Raw genomic sequence first — 15,259 nt, 5'->3', positions numbered from 1 at the left:
GCACACCGGTTGGGAAAGGCTGGTCTGTGTGTTCAAATCACTGCACCTTATCACATTCTGTACTGTTTGCATGTGTCTAAACATTGAAATCGGCACACCCCTCCTCTAGGGCGTGGGTTGGATTTCAGGTACTGCACTCCTTTACCGTGTGCATGTGTCTCAGTGTTAGTTTCACCGCACCCTTCTTCATGGCCCTATGTCTCAGTGCCAGATTCACTGCACCCCTCCTCTTATGCGTGTTGGACTTCAGGTACCACACTCCACTACTGTGTATGTGCATACGAGGTCTTACCTCAAATCACTGCACCCCTCTACTGTGTGCATGTGCCTGTGCTGTGTGCAGGTGCCTCAGTGTTAGATTCACCAGGCACGGCACCCCTCTACTCTGTGCATGTATACTGTGTTAGCACCACAGCCAATAGTGGATTCTGCTGTGTGCAGGTGCCTTAGTGTTAGGCTCACCAGGTACCCCACCCCTCTGCTGTGTGCATGTATACCATGTTAGCTCCACATCCAATTGTGGATTCTCTTGATATGCTATCTGAGGTGGAGCAGCGTTGTGTTGCATTTCCGCCTCAACACCTCAGCGCTAAGGTTGTTGCCAAACCCAAGCACTCTTCTATTCAGTTGGCTGCCAGCTGGGCACAGTAGGTTTCCCTTCCCAGCCAGTAGATTTCCCTTCCAAGTTAGCTGGAAGCGTCCTCTACTACGCCCACTATTGCTGTGGAGCAGGATAGATCTGTTACTGGTAACGAAAGACTGGCAGCCCTATTCCACTTTCCAATGCACCCCTCCATTGCTCACCAGCCTCCTGCACCTGCACTGTGCCTGCACTGCTGGTTCGCCAGTTGCTGGTGTTGTCCTCCATTGCCATTGAGCCCATCACAAAGGCTATGGCTCTGTCTCTGTCTGCAAAGACTAGGGCTCAGTCTTCTGGCACTGCCAGGTTGGGGTCCTCCTCAGCTTCCAATTACCAGATGCTGCTATCATGCTGCTGCTGTCATGTCACTACTTCAACAGGCACATCTAGTGACTACAGATACATGACTTGGCCCTTCCCAACCACTCAAGTACCTTTGCATGGGCTGCAGTTGACTGTGCCAGGTTATTTTTGTCCTTGGCTGCATCTCTTGGTTGCATTTAGAGCTCAAACCACTCCCCTCTACTGTGTGCGGTTACTCTTGCCCTTGGTGGCATTTCAGTTGACTGTGTGTTAGAGCTCAAACCGCTCTCCTCTACTGTATGTGGTTATACTTGCCCTTGGTGGCATTTCGGTTGACTGTGTGCAGTATTTTGCCTTTGGCTCCATTTCTTGGCTGCATTTCAGCCAACTGTGTTTGGCGTTTCAGCCAACTGCGGTATTTTTGCTCTTGACGGCATTTCTTGGCTGTACTTAGAGGTCAAACCGCTCCCCTTACTGTGTGCAGTTATTTTTGGCCTCACTAATCCACTACACCCCTCTACCTGTGCATGTGTTGATTAATCAGGAATCTATCCATACAACACCTGGTACCGCTCCCTTTTACTGTGTGCGTGTAACCATGGTTGGGCCATCCTGTGCTGTTTTTATGGATATCACTATTGAGACACAGCGCAGTGATATGCAGCAGTAGCTCTATCAGCTATTTCATCAGTTTCATCGATCTCCCACTGGGAGGAATGTTGAACTGCAATTTGGTCTTCACTTTGTGTACACAGTTCTCCCTAGGTGTGACATTTTGGTCACTTCAGGTCCTATGGTAAGCAGGGCAGTCAGACTTGGGCCTTCCAAGTATCCCTCCTCAGAAATTGCACCAGAGCAGCAATGTTTCATATCAACGCTGCTTGTGGTTGAGAGAAATTGGCAGTGTTTTATCACCCTCCATTGCATTTTGAGTAAGGGTGGGTGTAGTCCTCTGCCAAGGAGTTTCCCGCCATTTTTATGGTACCTCTGTTCCCACTTAGTCCTAGTCTGTCTAGCAACTGTGAAAGGGCCTGCTCTTTCCACTCAGAACCTTTGGGCAGAGATATGGCGTAGTCCTCAGCGGAGCAGTATTTCTGCCTTTTTTAGTTGGAGGCACTACAACAGTAGGTTCAATATTTCTAAGAGACCTGATTACCTTTCTTATTAGGCCTGAACAGCGGCAGGCTGTTCCCAGGGGCAAAAACAGAATAATGTGGTGAAATACGTGGTACAATAGAATAATGTGGTGGGTGCCTCAAAGTAGCAAGGCCTGAATAGCAGCAGACCATTTCTCAAGGCACACTAGAATAAGCTGCTGGTTCCCCCAAGGGGCCTCAATGTAGTGAGGGCATATGAATTGCTTTATTAGTCTCAGCTCAAAGTTCCAGTTCTCCCAAGGTTTGAGCAGCAGCTGTCCATGCTCAGAGACAACAGTAGAATAACCTGGTGGCTCTTCTTGGTGTAGTGAAAGAACGTGAATGACCTCATGAGTCTCAGCTCAAAGCTCCAGTTTTCTCAAGGCCTGAACAGCAGCAGGCCATTTCCAAAGGCAACTCTTCTCCAAAGGCCTGATCCACAGCAGGCATTCCAGAGGCAACCGTAAAATAATCTAGTGGCTTCTCTTTGGAGTCTCAGGGCACTGAAGGTATATCAATTGCCTCATGAGCTGTAACTCAAAAGCTCCAATCTGTTCCTTGATATAGTCGCAGCCCTTCATAACTGGCTGTGTAAAAGTTTGCAGCCCTTCATAACCTGATGGCTCCCTTAGGGGGCCTCACTGTAGAGAGGGTATACTAATTGCCTAATGAGCTTCAGCTCAAGGGTCCAATCTGTTTCTCTGAACAGTTGCAGCCCTTCAAAAAGCTCTGTGTAAATTTTGGCATCCCTTCATAATATCCAATGACTTCCTTACGGAGGAGGATCTTCCAGTAATTTGACTTCTTTATAGAGGAGGATGTTACTGTCATCCCTGTGGGAAAACGCAAATAAGCAAGATAAGTGAATTAAGCTGAATACAGCTCTGTCAGCTATATGAGAGTTCCTGCCCTATCTAGTTCTAGGGCATCAGTGCAAAGCTCCAGTTTGCTTCTAGGAACAGTTGCAGCTCTTCATAACTGTCAGAGTAAACATTTGGATTTATCCAGGGACTTCCATGGAAGCTCCAAGAGTATCCTCCAGGATAAATGTAACTTAGCAAAATAATGTAACTGATCTGGTTGCTCAGCTAAGTCTTGCCCTTCACATGCAGGTTCCTGGGCAACTTAAGACAGTTTAAAATCCCATTTAGCCTTTGGTAAGGCTTACTTCACTGTTTTGATATGTGTAACTAAACTCAAGGTTACTCACATTGGCACATATACGCTGAGGAGCAGTTCTCCTGGAAGGTGCTGCTTCTTCAGTCAAGTCCTGAACTTCATCTGCAGGTCCCTGGGCAACTTATAGCAGTTTTATTTATTTGTTTGTTTGTTTAAACTCCATTTTATCAATTTATGTAACCTGACTCAAGCACACTGGCTGGAGTTGAGGGCAGTCCATCTGGCCCTTTGTAGCTTCCACTCAAGACAACACCTGCATGAAATCACACTTGAACCAGCAAGGCTAAAACTCCATTTTATCAATTTGTGTAACCTGACTCAAGGTGCACTGGCTGGAGTTGAGGGTAGTCTATCTGGCCTTATGTCACTTCCAGTCAAGACAACGCCTGCGTAAAATCACACTTGAACCAGCAAGGCTCAAACCCTTCAGGCGGAGGCCTCGCTAATATTCTATTGGGCTGAGAGACACCTGCTGCTCTTGAGGGCAGAACACTACAGTGGGGCCCTGAATGTCACTGCAGATTGGATCAGCAGGCAGCAAGTGATTCAGGAGGAGTGGAGGCTACCTCCAACAATGTTCATCTTTCTTTTTGAGGTATTTAGAGACAAAGGCCAAGTCTGTAGATGCTCTCCTGTCTCCTTGGCCGGATGACATCCTATACATGTTCCTCCCGTTCCCCTGATAGGTAGTGTATGTGGCATTTTTCAGCTGGTGTGCCTCCCATGGTCTGCAACTCTCCAAGCTGCTGTCCAACGGGCCTTACAATCCATTCACAGAGGTTTGCAGATGGGCTCTCATCCTTTAGTTAAACGTTTTCTGGAGCTGCTTCGCTTGCTCTGGTAGTCTGGAAGCGTTTTCCATCTTGGAGCTTACAGAAGGTGCTGCAAGTACTGTAGGGTCCCCCCATTTGAGCCCCTCAGAACAGTGCCTTGCGAGTGCTTTCTCTTAAGATCCTTTTTCTAGTGGCTGTCACTTCAGCTTGATGGGGGTCAGAGTTGGGAGCACTGTCAACAGCTCTCATCTCTGCGTATTTCATAAGGCCTCAGTCGTTTTACATCCTGATCCATCCTTCAAATTAAGTTATGGTTTTTTCGGTAACCAGGTCATTGTACTATCATCATTTGGTCCTAATCCTGCTCACCCATATAAATGTAATAAATAAATAAAATAATAAATAATGGTAAGGTTTCTTTTAGTTCGACTATGTTTCAATGTGTTAATGAGTCAAGACCTCTCTGGCTGTGTTCTGGCTGTTGCTGCTCCTCTGTTTGGGCAGTGCCCTTTTCCTTGCTGTTCTGGCTGTTCTGTCTGTGATGGCAGTCAAGATGTCTCACTTCGGCCTCGTCTCGAATGAACTGGAGTGGGACTGGAAGGAGCAGCTAGGGTCTTGATTCATGTGCATTCTTGCCTTGGGATGCTAGATGGCACTATAACCCACGTGATGGCATGATACCTGGGAAAACCATCTTTCAGGTGAGACCAACAGTCTGTTTTCTCCAATTCCAAAGATAACTGAAGAAAGCTGTCTTTGGAGTTAACCTTTCTCCAGCAGATCCTTTTAGCTGACATCACTGGTCTGTTCATTTGCTGCCTTTTCTGTCCAGTTACTTTTCTCCTGTATATAAAGATAATTTGTCTCTTCTAGTTTTCCTTTCCTCTGCTGTCCTGGTCATGGCACCAATGGGGAGAAAACACTTGTAGTATGAAGAAAACATCAGGAATGACATTGGCTTGCTCAGGACAGGATCCTCAGCCTATAGCCAAGCTTGTGGTCCTGGACCTGTGATTTCATGGATGGGCTTAGACTCATGACCTTGTGGATAGAGATCCTGGGGAATATTTGGCCCTCCAGATGATGCTGAACTACAACTCCCATCAGTCTCAGTAAGCTCGATCAATAGCCAGGGATGATGGGAGTCATAGTTCAGCAACACATGACAGGCCACAGTTCTCCACACCTGTTCTACTTCATCCACAGAGCATAGGCAATAGGGAGCACAAGTTAATGTGGCTTCTGGCTCAGGAGTTCTTCAGTTGGTGGTTGGACCCTAGGTATCTGACCAGGAAGATGCCTCTTCACAATCTGGTGAAGGTAATTGTCACCATGGATTCCAGCCTAACAGACTGGGAGCATATGCCAAGGAAAATTGGTTCAGAGTACCTGGTCTCTAGAAAAGCAGCAATTGGCTAGAGCTGAATCTAGGGATGTAAAGAGGCAATGATTTCTGTCCCATCCTGTGTTTGTCACAATCAGTTCTGTTTTTAAATTCCGCTACAGTTCAGCTTCCACTGAAACCTACATTATTCATCTCACTATCCACTATGGCTGAAACGAATGTAATTATGTAATTAATCATGTAATTAACTTCAGTGTATTTCAATGGAAGGGAAACACCAAAACAACAACAACAGTGAATACCAATCATATCCACTTATGTGATTTCCATTCCTGACCTCGGGCAAACATGCAAATTGTGGCAATTTCTGTTTCCATTTCCAATTAAATTCTGACATCTCTTGCTGCAGACAGTTTTCTTGGCTGTTTGATCCCTGGTGGATCAGATCAAGCTTTGTTACCTGCTAGTCTACAGAGACAATGGGATGGCAAAGACTTTCCTGAATATGTCAAGGAGACACATGTTCCCAAACTCTATATCAGGAAGCCACATTCCCTCCTGTCCAGGGTGTAAGCCAACCACTTGTACCTCTGGGCTCAGTACATCTGGGGATCTCCAGTCTGGAGGCAGATTTTTCTGAGCAGGGCAGGGGCAGATCCAGTGGAGTAGAGTCTCTCTCTCTCAGCATTCAGAGATCCAGTGCCAGTTCATTTATCCGGTTCTGGATTTCTTTGCCACAGCCAAGAATTGCAAGATCCTTCACTTCCCCCCCCTCAGGTTCAGAGACACCAGAACAGAGGAACTGGATCCCCATGGCCAAGGGTAGTCCTGTATGTGTATTTTCTTTCTTCCTTGATTCCCAGGGTGTTAATGAAGATTCAGGCAGAGAGGGCTCAAAGCCCAGGGTTCTCTAGTCTACCCAGATCTAACTTGGCTGAGCCTTGCCCATGTGGCATTTGAGCAGCAACCTTACAGAAAATGAGGCTACTCAGAGGAAGTGCCTGCTACCCTGCTGTTCTCTCAGTGCTTTTCCACAGTGCAGATCTAGGAGGCTGCCTGGTATGCCTTCATCAGCTGGTGCAAGAGAAAAATGCTATTTTACCAAAGGGCCAAAAATCGTCTATAAAGGTCTTCAGCCTTGTACTCTGAAGAGGCAGACTTCAGCTCTTTCTTCAGTTTTAACTATTAAAGCACGCAAGTCTAGTGGGTGGGTGGGATCCTCATGTTAGGAGGTTTCTGTGGAAAGCTTCCTCAAATCACCTTTAGTACATAGTTTTTCATTCTGGAATCTACACATACTGTGGCATGCCCTAACAATCTCCATTTGAACCAGTGAGATCAATTCCTTTGACAAACCTGTCATTTAAAGTTTTTGTTTTGGTGGCCATTTCCTCAGCTAGAAGGGTGTCAGCGTTGGCTGTTCTTTCACTTAAAAGACCACTTGTGCATCTTTCATAAGGACACCTGGGTGCTTAGCCAGACCCTTCCTTTCTGCTGAAATTAATTCAGTTTACCATAGGTCTCAGGAACTTCCCCTTCATTTTGTCATAATCTAGGGGGTCTCCAAATATTTTGCACCTGTGGGCACATTTGCAAACCAGGGAAAAGTATTAATTTTATTTATTATTATTTATTTATTAAATTTATTTCCCTTCCTTCCTTCCAGAAAGCCCAGGGCGGCAAACAAAAACACTAAAAACACTTTAAAACATCTTAAAAACAAAAGACTTTAAAACCTAATAAACCAAAACATCTTTAAAACATATTAAAACAAAACATCTTAAAAAATCTTTAAAAACATCTAAAAAAGCAATTCCAGCACAGACACAGACTGGGATAAGGTCTCTACTTAAAAGGCTTATTGAAAGAGGAAGGTCTTCAATAGGTGCTGAAAAGATAACAGAGATGGCACCTGTATAATATTTAAGGGGAGGGAACTCCAAAGTGTTGGTGTCACAACACTAAAGGTCTACTCCCTATGTTGTGCAGAATGGACCTCCTGATAATGTGGTGTCTGCTGGAGGCCCTCACCTGCAGAGCATAGTGATCTACTGGTTATATAAGGGGTAAAACAGTCTTTCAGGTATCCTGGTCCCAAGCTGCGTAGGGCTTTGTACATCAAAATTGGAACCTTGAACTTGGCCCAGTAGCTAATGGGCAGCCAGCGCAATTCTTTCAGCAGCAGGATGACATGTTGGTGATACTCTGCCCCAGTGAGCAGTCACACCGCTGAATTTTGCACCAGCTGCAGCTTCCAGACCAACCTCAAGGGCAGTCCATCATAGAGCGCATTACAGTAATCCAGCCTGGAGGTTACCAGTGCATGGACAACAGTGGTTAGGGTATCCTGCTCCAGAAACGGCTGCAGCTGTCTTACCAGCCAAAGCTGGTAAAAGGTACTCCTAGCCACTGAGGTCACCTGAGCCTCTAGCAACAAAGATGGATCTGGGATCACCCCCAGACTACAAACTTGCTCTTACAAAGAGAGTATGACCCCATCCAAACCAAGCAATTGACCAATTATTCAAACCTGGGACCTACCAACCCACAGTGCCTCCATCTTGCTAGGATTCAGACTCCGTTTATTGGCCTTCATCTAGCCCACCACTGAGTCCAGGCACTGGACCAGGGCTTGCATGGCCTGAGCATGAGACTCACTTTGCAACTAAGCACACAACGCACCCTGTTCTTTTGGCTTCTTTCAAGCCTAATATCAGCAGGGGAAGGTGACCTTGCTGGCAACAAGGAAGTCATATGCATGTTCTCAAGTACTGTGTTGATGTTTCCTGTACTGATTCCTCTTACCCTTCTGAGTGAGCATGGCATAAGCTTGACATCCAGTGAGCATTAGAAGTGTACATCCAGAAGACCAAATGACTGAGTTTTCTTCTTCTTCTACCCTATCACCTTGGAAAGGAAACTGAACAGGTCCACTCTGGCTCAAAGCATACATAGCTTCAGCTGAAGAAGCTCAGAAGCTTCCCTCACACCTTAATATTCAGGCTAACTCCACTAGGGCAGCGGACAATTTTGCAGTTTTTTCAACAGATGCTCGTCTTGAGGACATTTTCAGGGCATATCCTGCCACCTTTCTTAAGGCCAGCCACTTGTCTGCTGTTTCCTGTGCTAATTACGTTCAGCTTAGGAAAACTTCCTGGATTCCTGCTACATGGTAATGGAGACATGCAGGAGGAATTTAGTCCCAATACTGCCTCAGGTGGCTGAGGGACACATCTGTAATATAATCAACATTCCTCCTTCACAACTGGCAATTGTTGGCTTTCAAATTGTGTCTTTTGCTATGTTCACTTAGGACGAAGTCTGTTTCTTTCTCCAGGTTTTCTTTTTCTGGACTTTTGATTCATGATTTGTCTCTGGTTTGGCTAAAGGTGGAAATGAATTAGGGATGGGTGACAAATTTGATTCAGTTTGCATTTCATGCTGAATCTATCAAATTTGCAGTTTCTGAAACAATATGAGAACTGAAGCACAATCCTTCGAAATCTACACTTACCTGAATTTTCAATGCCATTCACCAACCAACCACTGTTTACAAACATGCATATATTAGGGGAAAGTGTGCATAAAAATGAATATATGAGTGGAAATAAAATACAAAACTGCATTAGAGAGAAGAAATGGCTTGAAAAAATGTGTTCATTTGTCAAAATTGCCTTAAAATGTGTTTATTAGGATAAATTTGTCCTAAATGCTGGAGAATCTTCATGACCATTTTTTTTTAACAATCACAATTTGCTAAAGAAATATGGAGAAGTGAAGATTAGAAAAATGAGAAAGTGAGAGAACCAAAATTGTTAGATCTTTCCATCCCTAAACTGGGTTCAGGAGCTGGCTAACATGCTAACCCATTCCTTCTTGGATTCCTCCTGCACACTCACAGTCATAGTGTCCAGCGTTCTGTTTTAGCTCAGTTCTAGGGCATCAGTGACCTTGTCTTTACACAGGTGAAGAGACGTTACATTACTCAAAAAATACAGAGATCATGCTGTGTTTATCATCTCTACATTTCTTTCCCTAGATATATGTTAGAAAGTAATATTATTAAGCTTACTATCGTTATAATGGTGTACCAATTATCCCCCCCAATAGCTTTTAACATTTTCTTAACCTTAGAGGCCCTAGCTCATCTTCAAATATTAGGTGATAAATATATACAATTCATGAACGAGTTAGATCCTTTTTTATCTACCAGTTTAAATATTTCACTAAGATTAAGAACACACATTGTACACTAAAGAAATATCTGAAAAGAATGCTGGGGTAGAATATAATGCATCCTGGATGAAATGTTAATTTTAAGCTTTTAACATTTGCTTGTTTTACTTATGTACTAATTTCTAATAAAGGCATAATGCTTAACAGTACCGAATGATATAGCTTTTAGTCCATCAGTTTTGCAATCAAACTTTCCTTTCAGGTAAGGAAGACTACAAAGGCACAGGATAGTGAAAAATAAAGTTTGTAGCAGCCTAAGCAAAATTACAAATATATATAGAAAAGTTATCCAAGGCATTTACTTGCTGTATACAGATACTCCTATGTTTTGTCACAATTGTGTTAGGGAACATGATAGTGCTATATGCAAGCTATTACTGTTCTCATTGCATTCTTGTTCTAAACCCTCTGCATGGTGCTTGTTTTCCTCCTGCATGTGAAACGGCTGTCACGATCTGACTCTTGGCATTAAATCCGCCAGGTTGCAGAGGTAAGCTAGAGAAGGATGAGTGCCTTTTTTTAAAGAAAAAGAATTCTGTGCATGGCAGTTTATTTTTCTTTATGCTCAAATCTCCATCTTCATTTTAGTTAAAATTGATAACAACATTCCCTTACAAGCATGTATGGATGCTTTGGGAATTCAGTCTTTGTGTACTCTGATTCAAACTGATCTGATCCATATCTCCTGAACTAATGTGCAGATAGGAATACAGCTATCATTCAGATTTAGCACTTTTGTGGTCTAGTTCTCAGATCAAAAACAGTATCAAAATATGTTTTAAAAAGCATAGTTTTAAGGTTATAATGTGCTTAGAATGGCATATTTTGGAAGAAAATAATTTCAAACATATTTACTTTGAATACATAATTTAAATGTGACTTTTCATGTAGATAAATAATAGATTAATGCAGAAATGCGATGGAATGGAATTTTAAATTGAACACATGTGAAAGTGACAGAGACCAAAAATAGACTTAACTCAGCAGCCCTACGAGCATGCTGCATTTACTCCATTCCTCTGTGTCAAAGAAATACTGACACTCTACTGCTCTGAAAATTCCCATGACTCTGTACTGATGATTTGGATGCCACAGACCAGTACTGGAAAATATCTTGAATTTCCTAGGCAGTAGGATGGTATTTTTAGAAGCCAGAATGAAATTCTAGATTGCAATCCTGTACAGTATTCCCTACCATCTATGTCCTATGATATTTGAGCCCTTAGTTAATATTTACATTTCCTGACATTGGGAGAAAGTATGGCCAATTCTCTAGCACCAGAATGCAGAATTTCTTTTTTCAAAATTAAAAAATAAAGTGAAAAAAGAGGTATTCCCCTACAGCCCATATATATAGGTCAAATACTGCTAGAGCTGTATTAAAAGCATAGGGTAGTATTCAGTGCTAGCCGTACTCAGAGTAAACCCATTAAATAGACATGGCTTATTTTCATTAATTTTAATGGGTCTTATCTGAGTTAGACTTTGTTGAATACAACCCATAGAGTTAGTGGAAAGCGAATTACATTATACTCTCCCTGTCCTATTTATTTAGGATAATTTATATTCCACTTTTCCACTTACATAGCAGTAACATAAAGGGATGGTTTGTCAAATTCTTGATACATTCCCCAAACCAATGGGAGCCTATGCAAATTTTCAGCTTACCAACATTGTTCTTCCTGGTCTCTGACATCTCTATCCAGAAACAAGTTCCATTGTATTCAATGGGACTTACTCCCAATTAAAGTGTAGTCATGGGCCACCAAAATCTGTCAGATTATTTCTGACTTGGGTGTCTCAGTGGCATATTTGATTACAAGGGGCTATAGTGGTTCTTGTTTGGAAGTCACAAGGCATTTAACTGACGTCGACTTCCAGACTAGTATCTAATTATTGTTCCAACACACTGTACACAATTTTTACTGTCTCCCCTGGAAAACTGCTGTCATATTTAGCCTTTATTTGTCCACATAGCTTTAAGGGGCTTCTAATCAAACGTAGACAATACTCTGTAGCTGATGGAGGTTAACGGACAATGGTCAATGCAGGAAGAGCAGATCCTGCCCTGCTGAGTGTCAAGAGGTAAAGGACATGACTCCCTTTCTCTTAGAATATCCATTATATTCAGACCTAAGAATTCAATAGCTTGTGCCCCTCATTGCTGGTTTTAGAGATAATATTTTTTAAAATAAAATTGCATTCTTATCGGCAGGAACAGATTTCTCTGTGACTTATCAGGCTGCTGAATATGTTAAACTAGACTTAGAGAAGAGGAAAGTTGCTGTTCCCTCTGGTGATAACATATGTTGTCAGAGCCATTTTAATTAATTTACTGAGTTTAAAAATTGATCTTTGTGTTATTTTAGTATGCTTCTATGACTGATTTATCTTACTCTTTTTTTCATCTATTTTTAATTTGCCTTTTTTGTGTATGTCTTTTTGATGTATATGCAGAAATACTGGTTGGCTATTGTGCAATAAGTTGAACTGGAACTAGTACATGGTTTCAGCCTAAATCCTGTTTTAATGCTGTTTCATATTTTAGGTGACCCAGGAGAACCTGGAAAAGTTGATTACTCCTCATGTCCCAAGATTCCAGGGCCTCCTGGCATATTAGGTCCAAGAGGATCACCAGGTCCCATAGGACTACGAGGGCCAGCGGGTTTCCCTGGTCCCCCAGGTAATTATATTGTGTCTCTGCAAGGTTTGTGGTAAGGAAGAAGCACTCACCAATAACTCTTATGTATTGTCCCAAGAGTCTTTTCAGCTCATTTATCCCAGTGAAGTCTGCACAACTCTAACCTTCAGTTTGTGTCACACACATTATCAGAGAACATCATCTTTCTGTATTACATTTCCTATTCATTTTATTATTTAAGTACATATTTTGACCACAACTTTGTAGGACTATAAGGTCATAAGAGCCCTAGCCCAGTATTTTGTTCTGGTGGCCAGCCAGGTCCCTGTGGTAAGCCCACAAGCAAGGTATGAGTGCACTATCATTTCACCTTTGTTGTTCTCCTGCTTCTGATCCTGGAGGAATTATATAGTCATCATGACTAGTAGCCGTTGATAGTATTATCCTTCATGAATTTGTGTAATCCCCTTTTAAACCTGTCCCAAGTTGGTGGCCATCATGACATCTTGTGGCAATGAATTCCGTAGTTTAACTGAGTACTGTGTTAAGATTTCAGCAGATTACATCAGAACTTAAAATCAAGTTCAAGGTAGATTGTGATGGGATCTAGGAGGGACACATTGAAGCACCTAATGTCCATCCCACTCCCCTACAAATGACACAAAGTCCCAGTTGCCTTCTGCAAGTATTCCTTTATTGGCCCTGCATTACAGGTTTGGGGTCTAGCCCCTAGAGATCCCTGGAATCATATTCATGTCAGGGGTCCGCCTCTGCTGCCCTCAAACAGTTGCAACAGTCTGGGCTTTATGGCTCTCTCTATAGCAGAGAACTCCTATGGCTCAGCCTGGCATTCACTATCCCTTTACTTTCTGCGGCCCTGCTCCTTCCTCCATGCCCTCTGCTCAGCCAGCAGCACCGCTCCTTATCCTCTGCCTGCTCTCAGAAAGCTGGGGGGCCTGGTCTGTTGCTCTTCCTGGCCTCCCTTGAGTTTCCCCACAAGCAGATAGAGGAATGGTGCAAAGGTGAGCTGAAGGGAAAAACCATACCCATCCTCTTCCTGGGCAGTTGTCTCTTCATGCACCTCTCCCTTTACTGTGTCCCTCAAGAAGTGCTCTTCTTGGTCTTCAAATCACCTTTTAAATATGTTGATCCTTGACTGTATTGCTGCCAGGGCTGGGCTGATGGATCCTGCAAAAATTCTCTGGCCTCTGTACAGCTTCATGGTCTGAATAACAACTTACCTCCACTTCTCCCCCGTCAGCAGGTGCAAGCCTGCAGCTGCCTGCCTGGGAGCCTGACACACAGGAATTTTGAATGTTAATTCAATTATTGTTTGTTGTATATCGGACTGAGCTTAATTTTTGCTCTTTCCAAATTTCATATGGGTTTGAGGCTTAAGAAAACTTACTTTATTTTATTGGAATGCTCACTAATTTTTCTGAAATTTCAGACATTCAACAAAATTAGTTTGGGAGTATTTTCTTGATTTTTGATATATGTGCTTTCAGTCCATTCCACAAATGCCAGTTCCCATCATATTTTTGCAGAACAATTTCATGATAAGAGGAAGGAATGGCTCTAGTTCCCTTCTGTACTCAATACAACACTGAACTACTTTTGTATCATGCTCTCCTTTTCCTCACTAAGATGTTATAAGACTTTTGAGCAGTGCTGTCTCCAGGGATTTTTTTGAGGGGGGGGGCTTGGGCAAGACACCCTCAATGACCCCCTTCTCAGTGATTTTGCTCCTTCAGAGCCATTGTGTTACCAGCTGCTGCTTTTTCTCTTTCTCCTCGCAGCTAGCACCTGCTTGCTTATCAGGCAGAGAGTTAGTGAGCAAGCAAACAGTGGCATGCCGCTCCCCCTCACCACTGCTTGCTCCCCTTGGGTCGGAGGAAGCAGCAGATAAACAAGGAGTTTGCAGTGGTGAAGAGGAGCACCTCCAACGAGCTCTTTTTAGTGGGCTCCCAATAGGTGCTCTCAATGCTGACCCTGTTTTTGAGTTCAAATCAGTGATGGGGAAGCTGCGGCTCTCCAGATGATGTTGGACTCTCAACTCCCATCAGCATAGTCAATGGTCAGGGATGATGGAGACTGTAGTCTAACAACTTCTAAAGGGCCGCAGGTTCCCCATCCCTGTTTTAAGTTAATACTTCCTTCTGATGCAATGACGGGCCTGGAAAGGAAGCTCAGTTGTGCCCCAGATTGTTCCTCTTCACCTGATTTCCTCAAGTGTGGCAGCAAGATTTGGAGGGCCACAGGTTCCTTATCCCTCATTTAAATAAAATTGCTGAGAATTCTGGAAAGTGGAGTGTGAGATAGTATTTTTTTAAAAAAAACACTTTGTTTCTTAAAAAATGAATTATTTTGAATAATTTCAAGACAGAGGAAACTGTTGCTACTTCAGAGGAGTCAATCCTCATCTGTATATTAGATTTGTTAGCCATTAATACAATAACTATATGTAGTGCTGAGTTATAGTTACTTTTAGACGTGAATGTATTGTATTTCAGGAAAGAAAGGGGAAGAAGGGTTTTTAGGCCAGCCAGGTCAGGATGGCTTACCTGGGCCACCAGGACTCATTGGTGATCAAGGTGACACAGGAGAAAAAGGATCCACAGGACGGCAAGGTGAGTATTCTGCTACAAGCAATCATTTGCCATCCTTTTGCAAAACCAGTGCTTTCATATGATTGCATTTACTTTTTACACTGGTAGTAGCAGCCTTTGGCTGAAACCATTAATTGAACCCGCACCTAGCAGCTCAGTTTATGTCCCTGAAATGCCATATCATATCATAGAATCTGACAGACAAATTATATGTTACGCTGAATGTGTAGCATGTAGCTAGGTTTGCATTTTTTCTTTATTTACAAGCATGGGGGTGCGTTATGAACACAGGCTTGTCTCTTCCCACCTCAGTCATGATCAGAACAAGAATTGCTCTACCCAGTACAGCAGCGAACCTTAAGAAAACAGTTTCTCCAGTGGGCACCAGGACACCCCC

General features: G+C 43.1%; 1 protein-coding gene across 4 annotated transcripts in view; it reads left to right on the top strand.

The window, feature by feature from the left end:
- COL4A4 (collagen type IV alpha 4 chain) overlaps window positions 1–15,259 on the top strand; it is a 192,770-nt gene that overhangs the window by 169,543 nt on the left and 7,968 nt on the right. For all 4 annotated transcript variants that reach the window (XM_061636823.1, XM_061636821.1, XM_061636822.1 and 1 more), the window contains 2 exons: window positions 12,161–12,295; window positions 14,767–14,883. In XM_061636823.1, the coding sequence (XP_061492807.1) occupies window positions 12,161–12,295; window positions 14,767–14,883 (252 nt within the window). The remainder of the gene's footprint in view (window positions 1–12,160; window positions 12,296–14,766; window positions 14,884–15,259) is intronic.

The sequence above is a fragment of the Rhineura floridana genome, chromosome 7 (genome assembly GCF_030035675.1).
Source record: "Rhineura floridana isolate rRhiFlo1 chromosome 7, rRhiFlo1.hap2, whole genome shotgun sequence".
Classification (NCBI taxonomy): Eukaryota; Metazoa; Chordata; class Lepidosauria; order Squamata; family Rhineuridae; genus Rhineura; species Rhineura floridana.
This window is presented reverse-complemented; position numbering and strand designations above follow the sequence as displayed.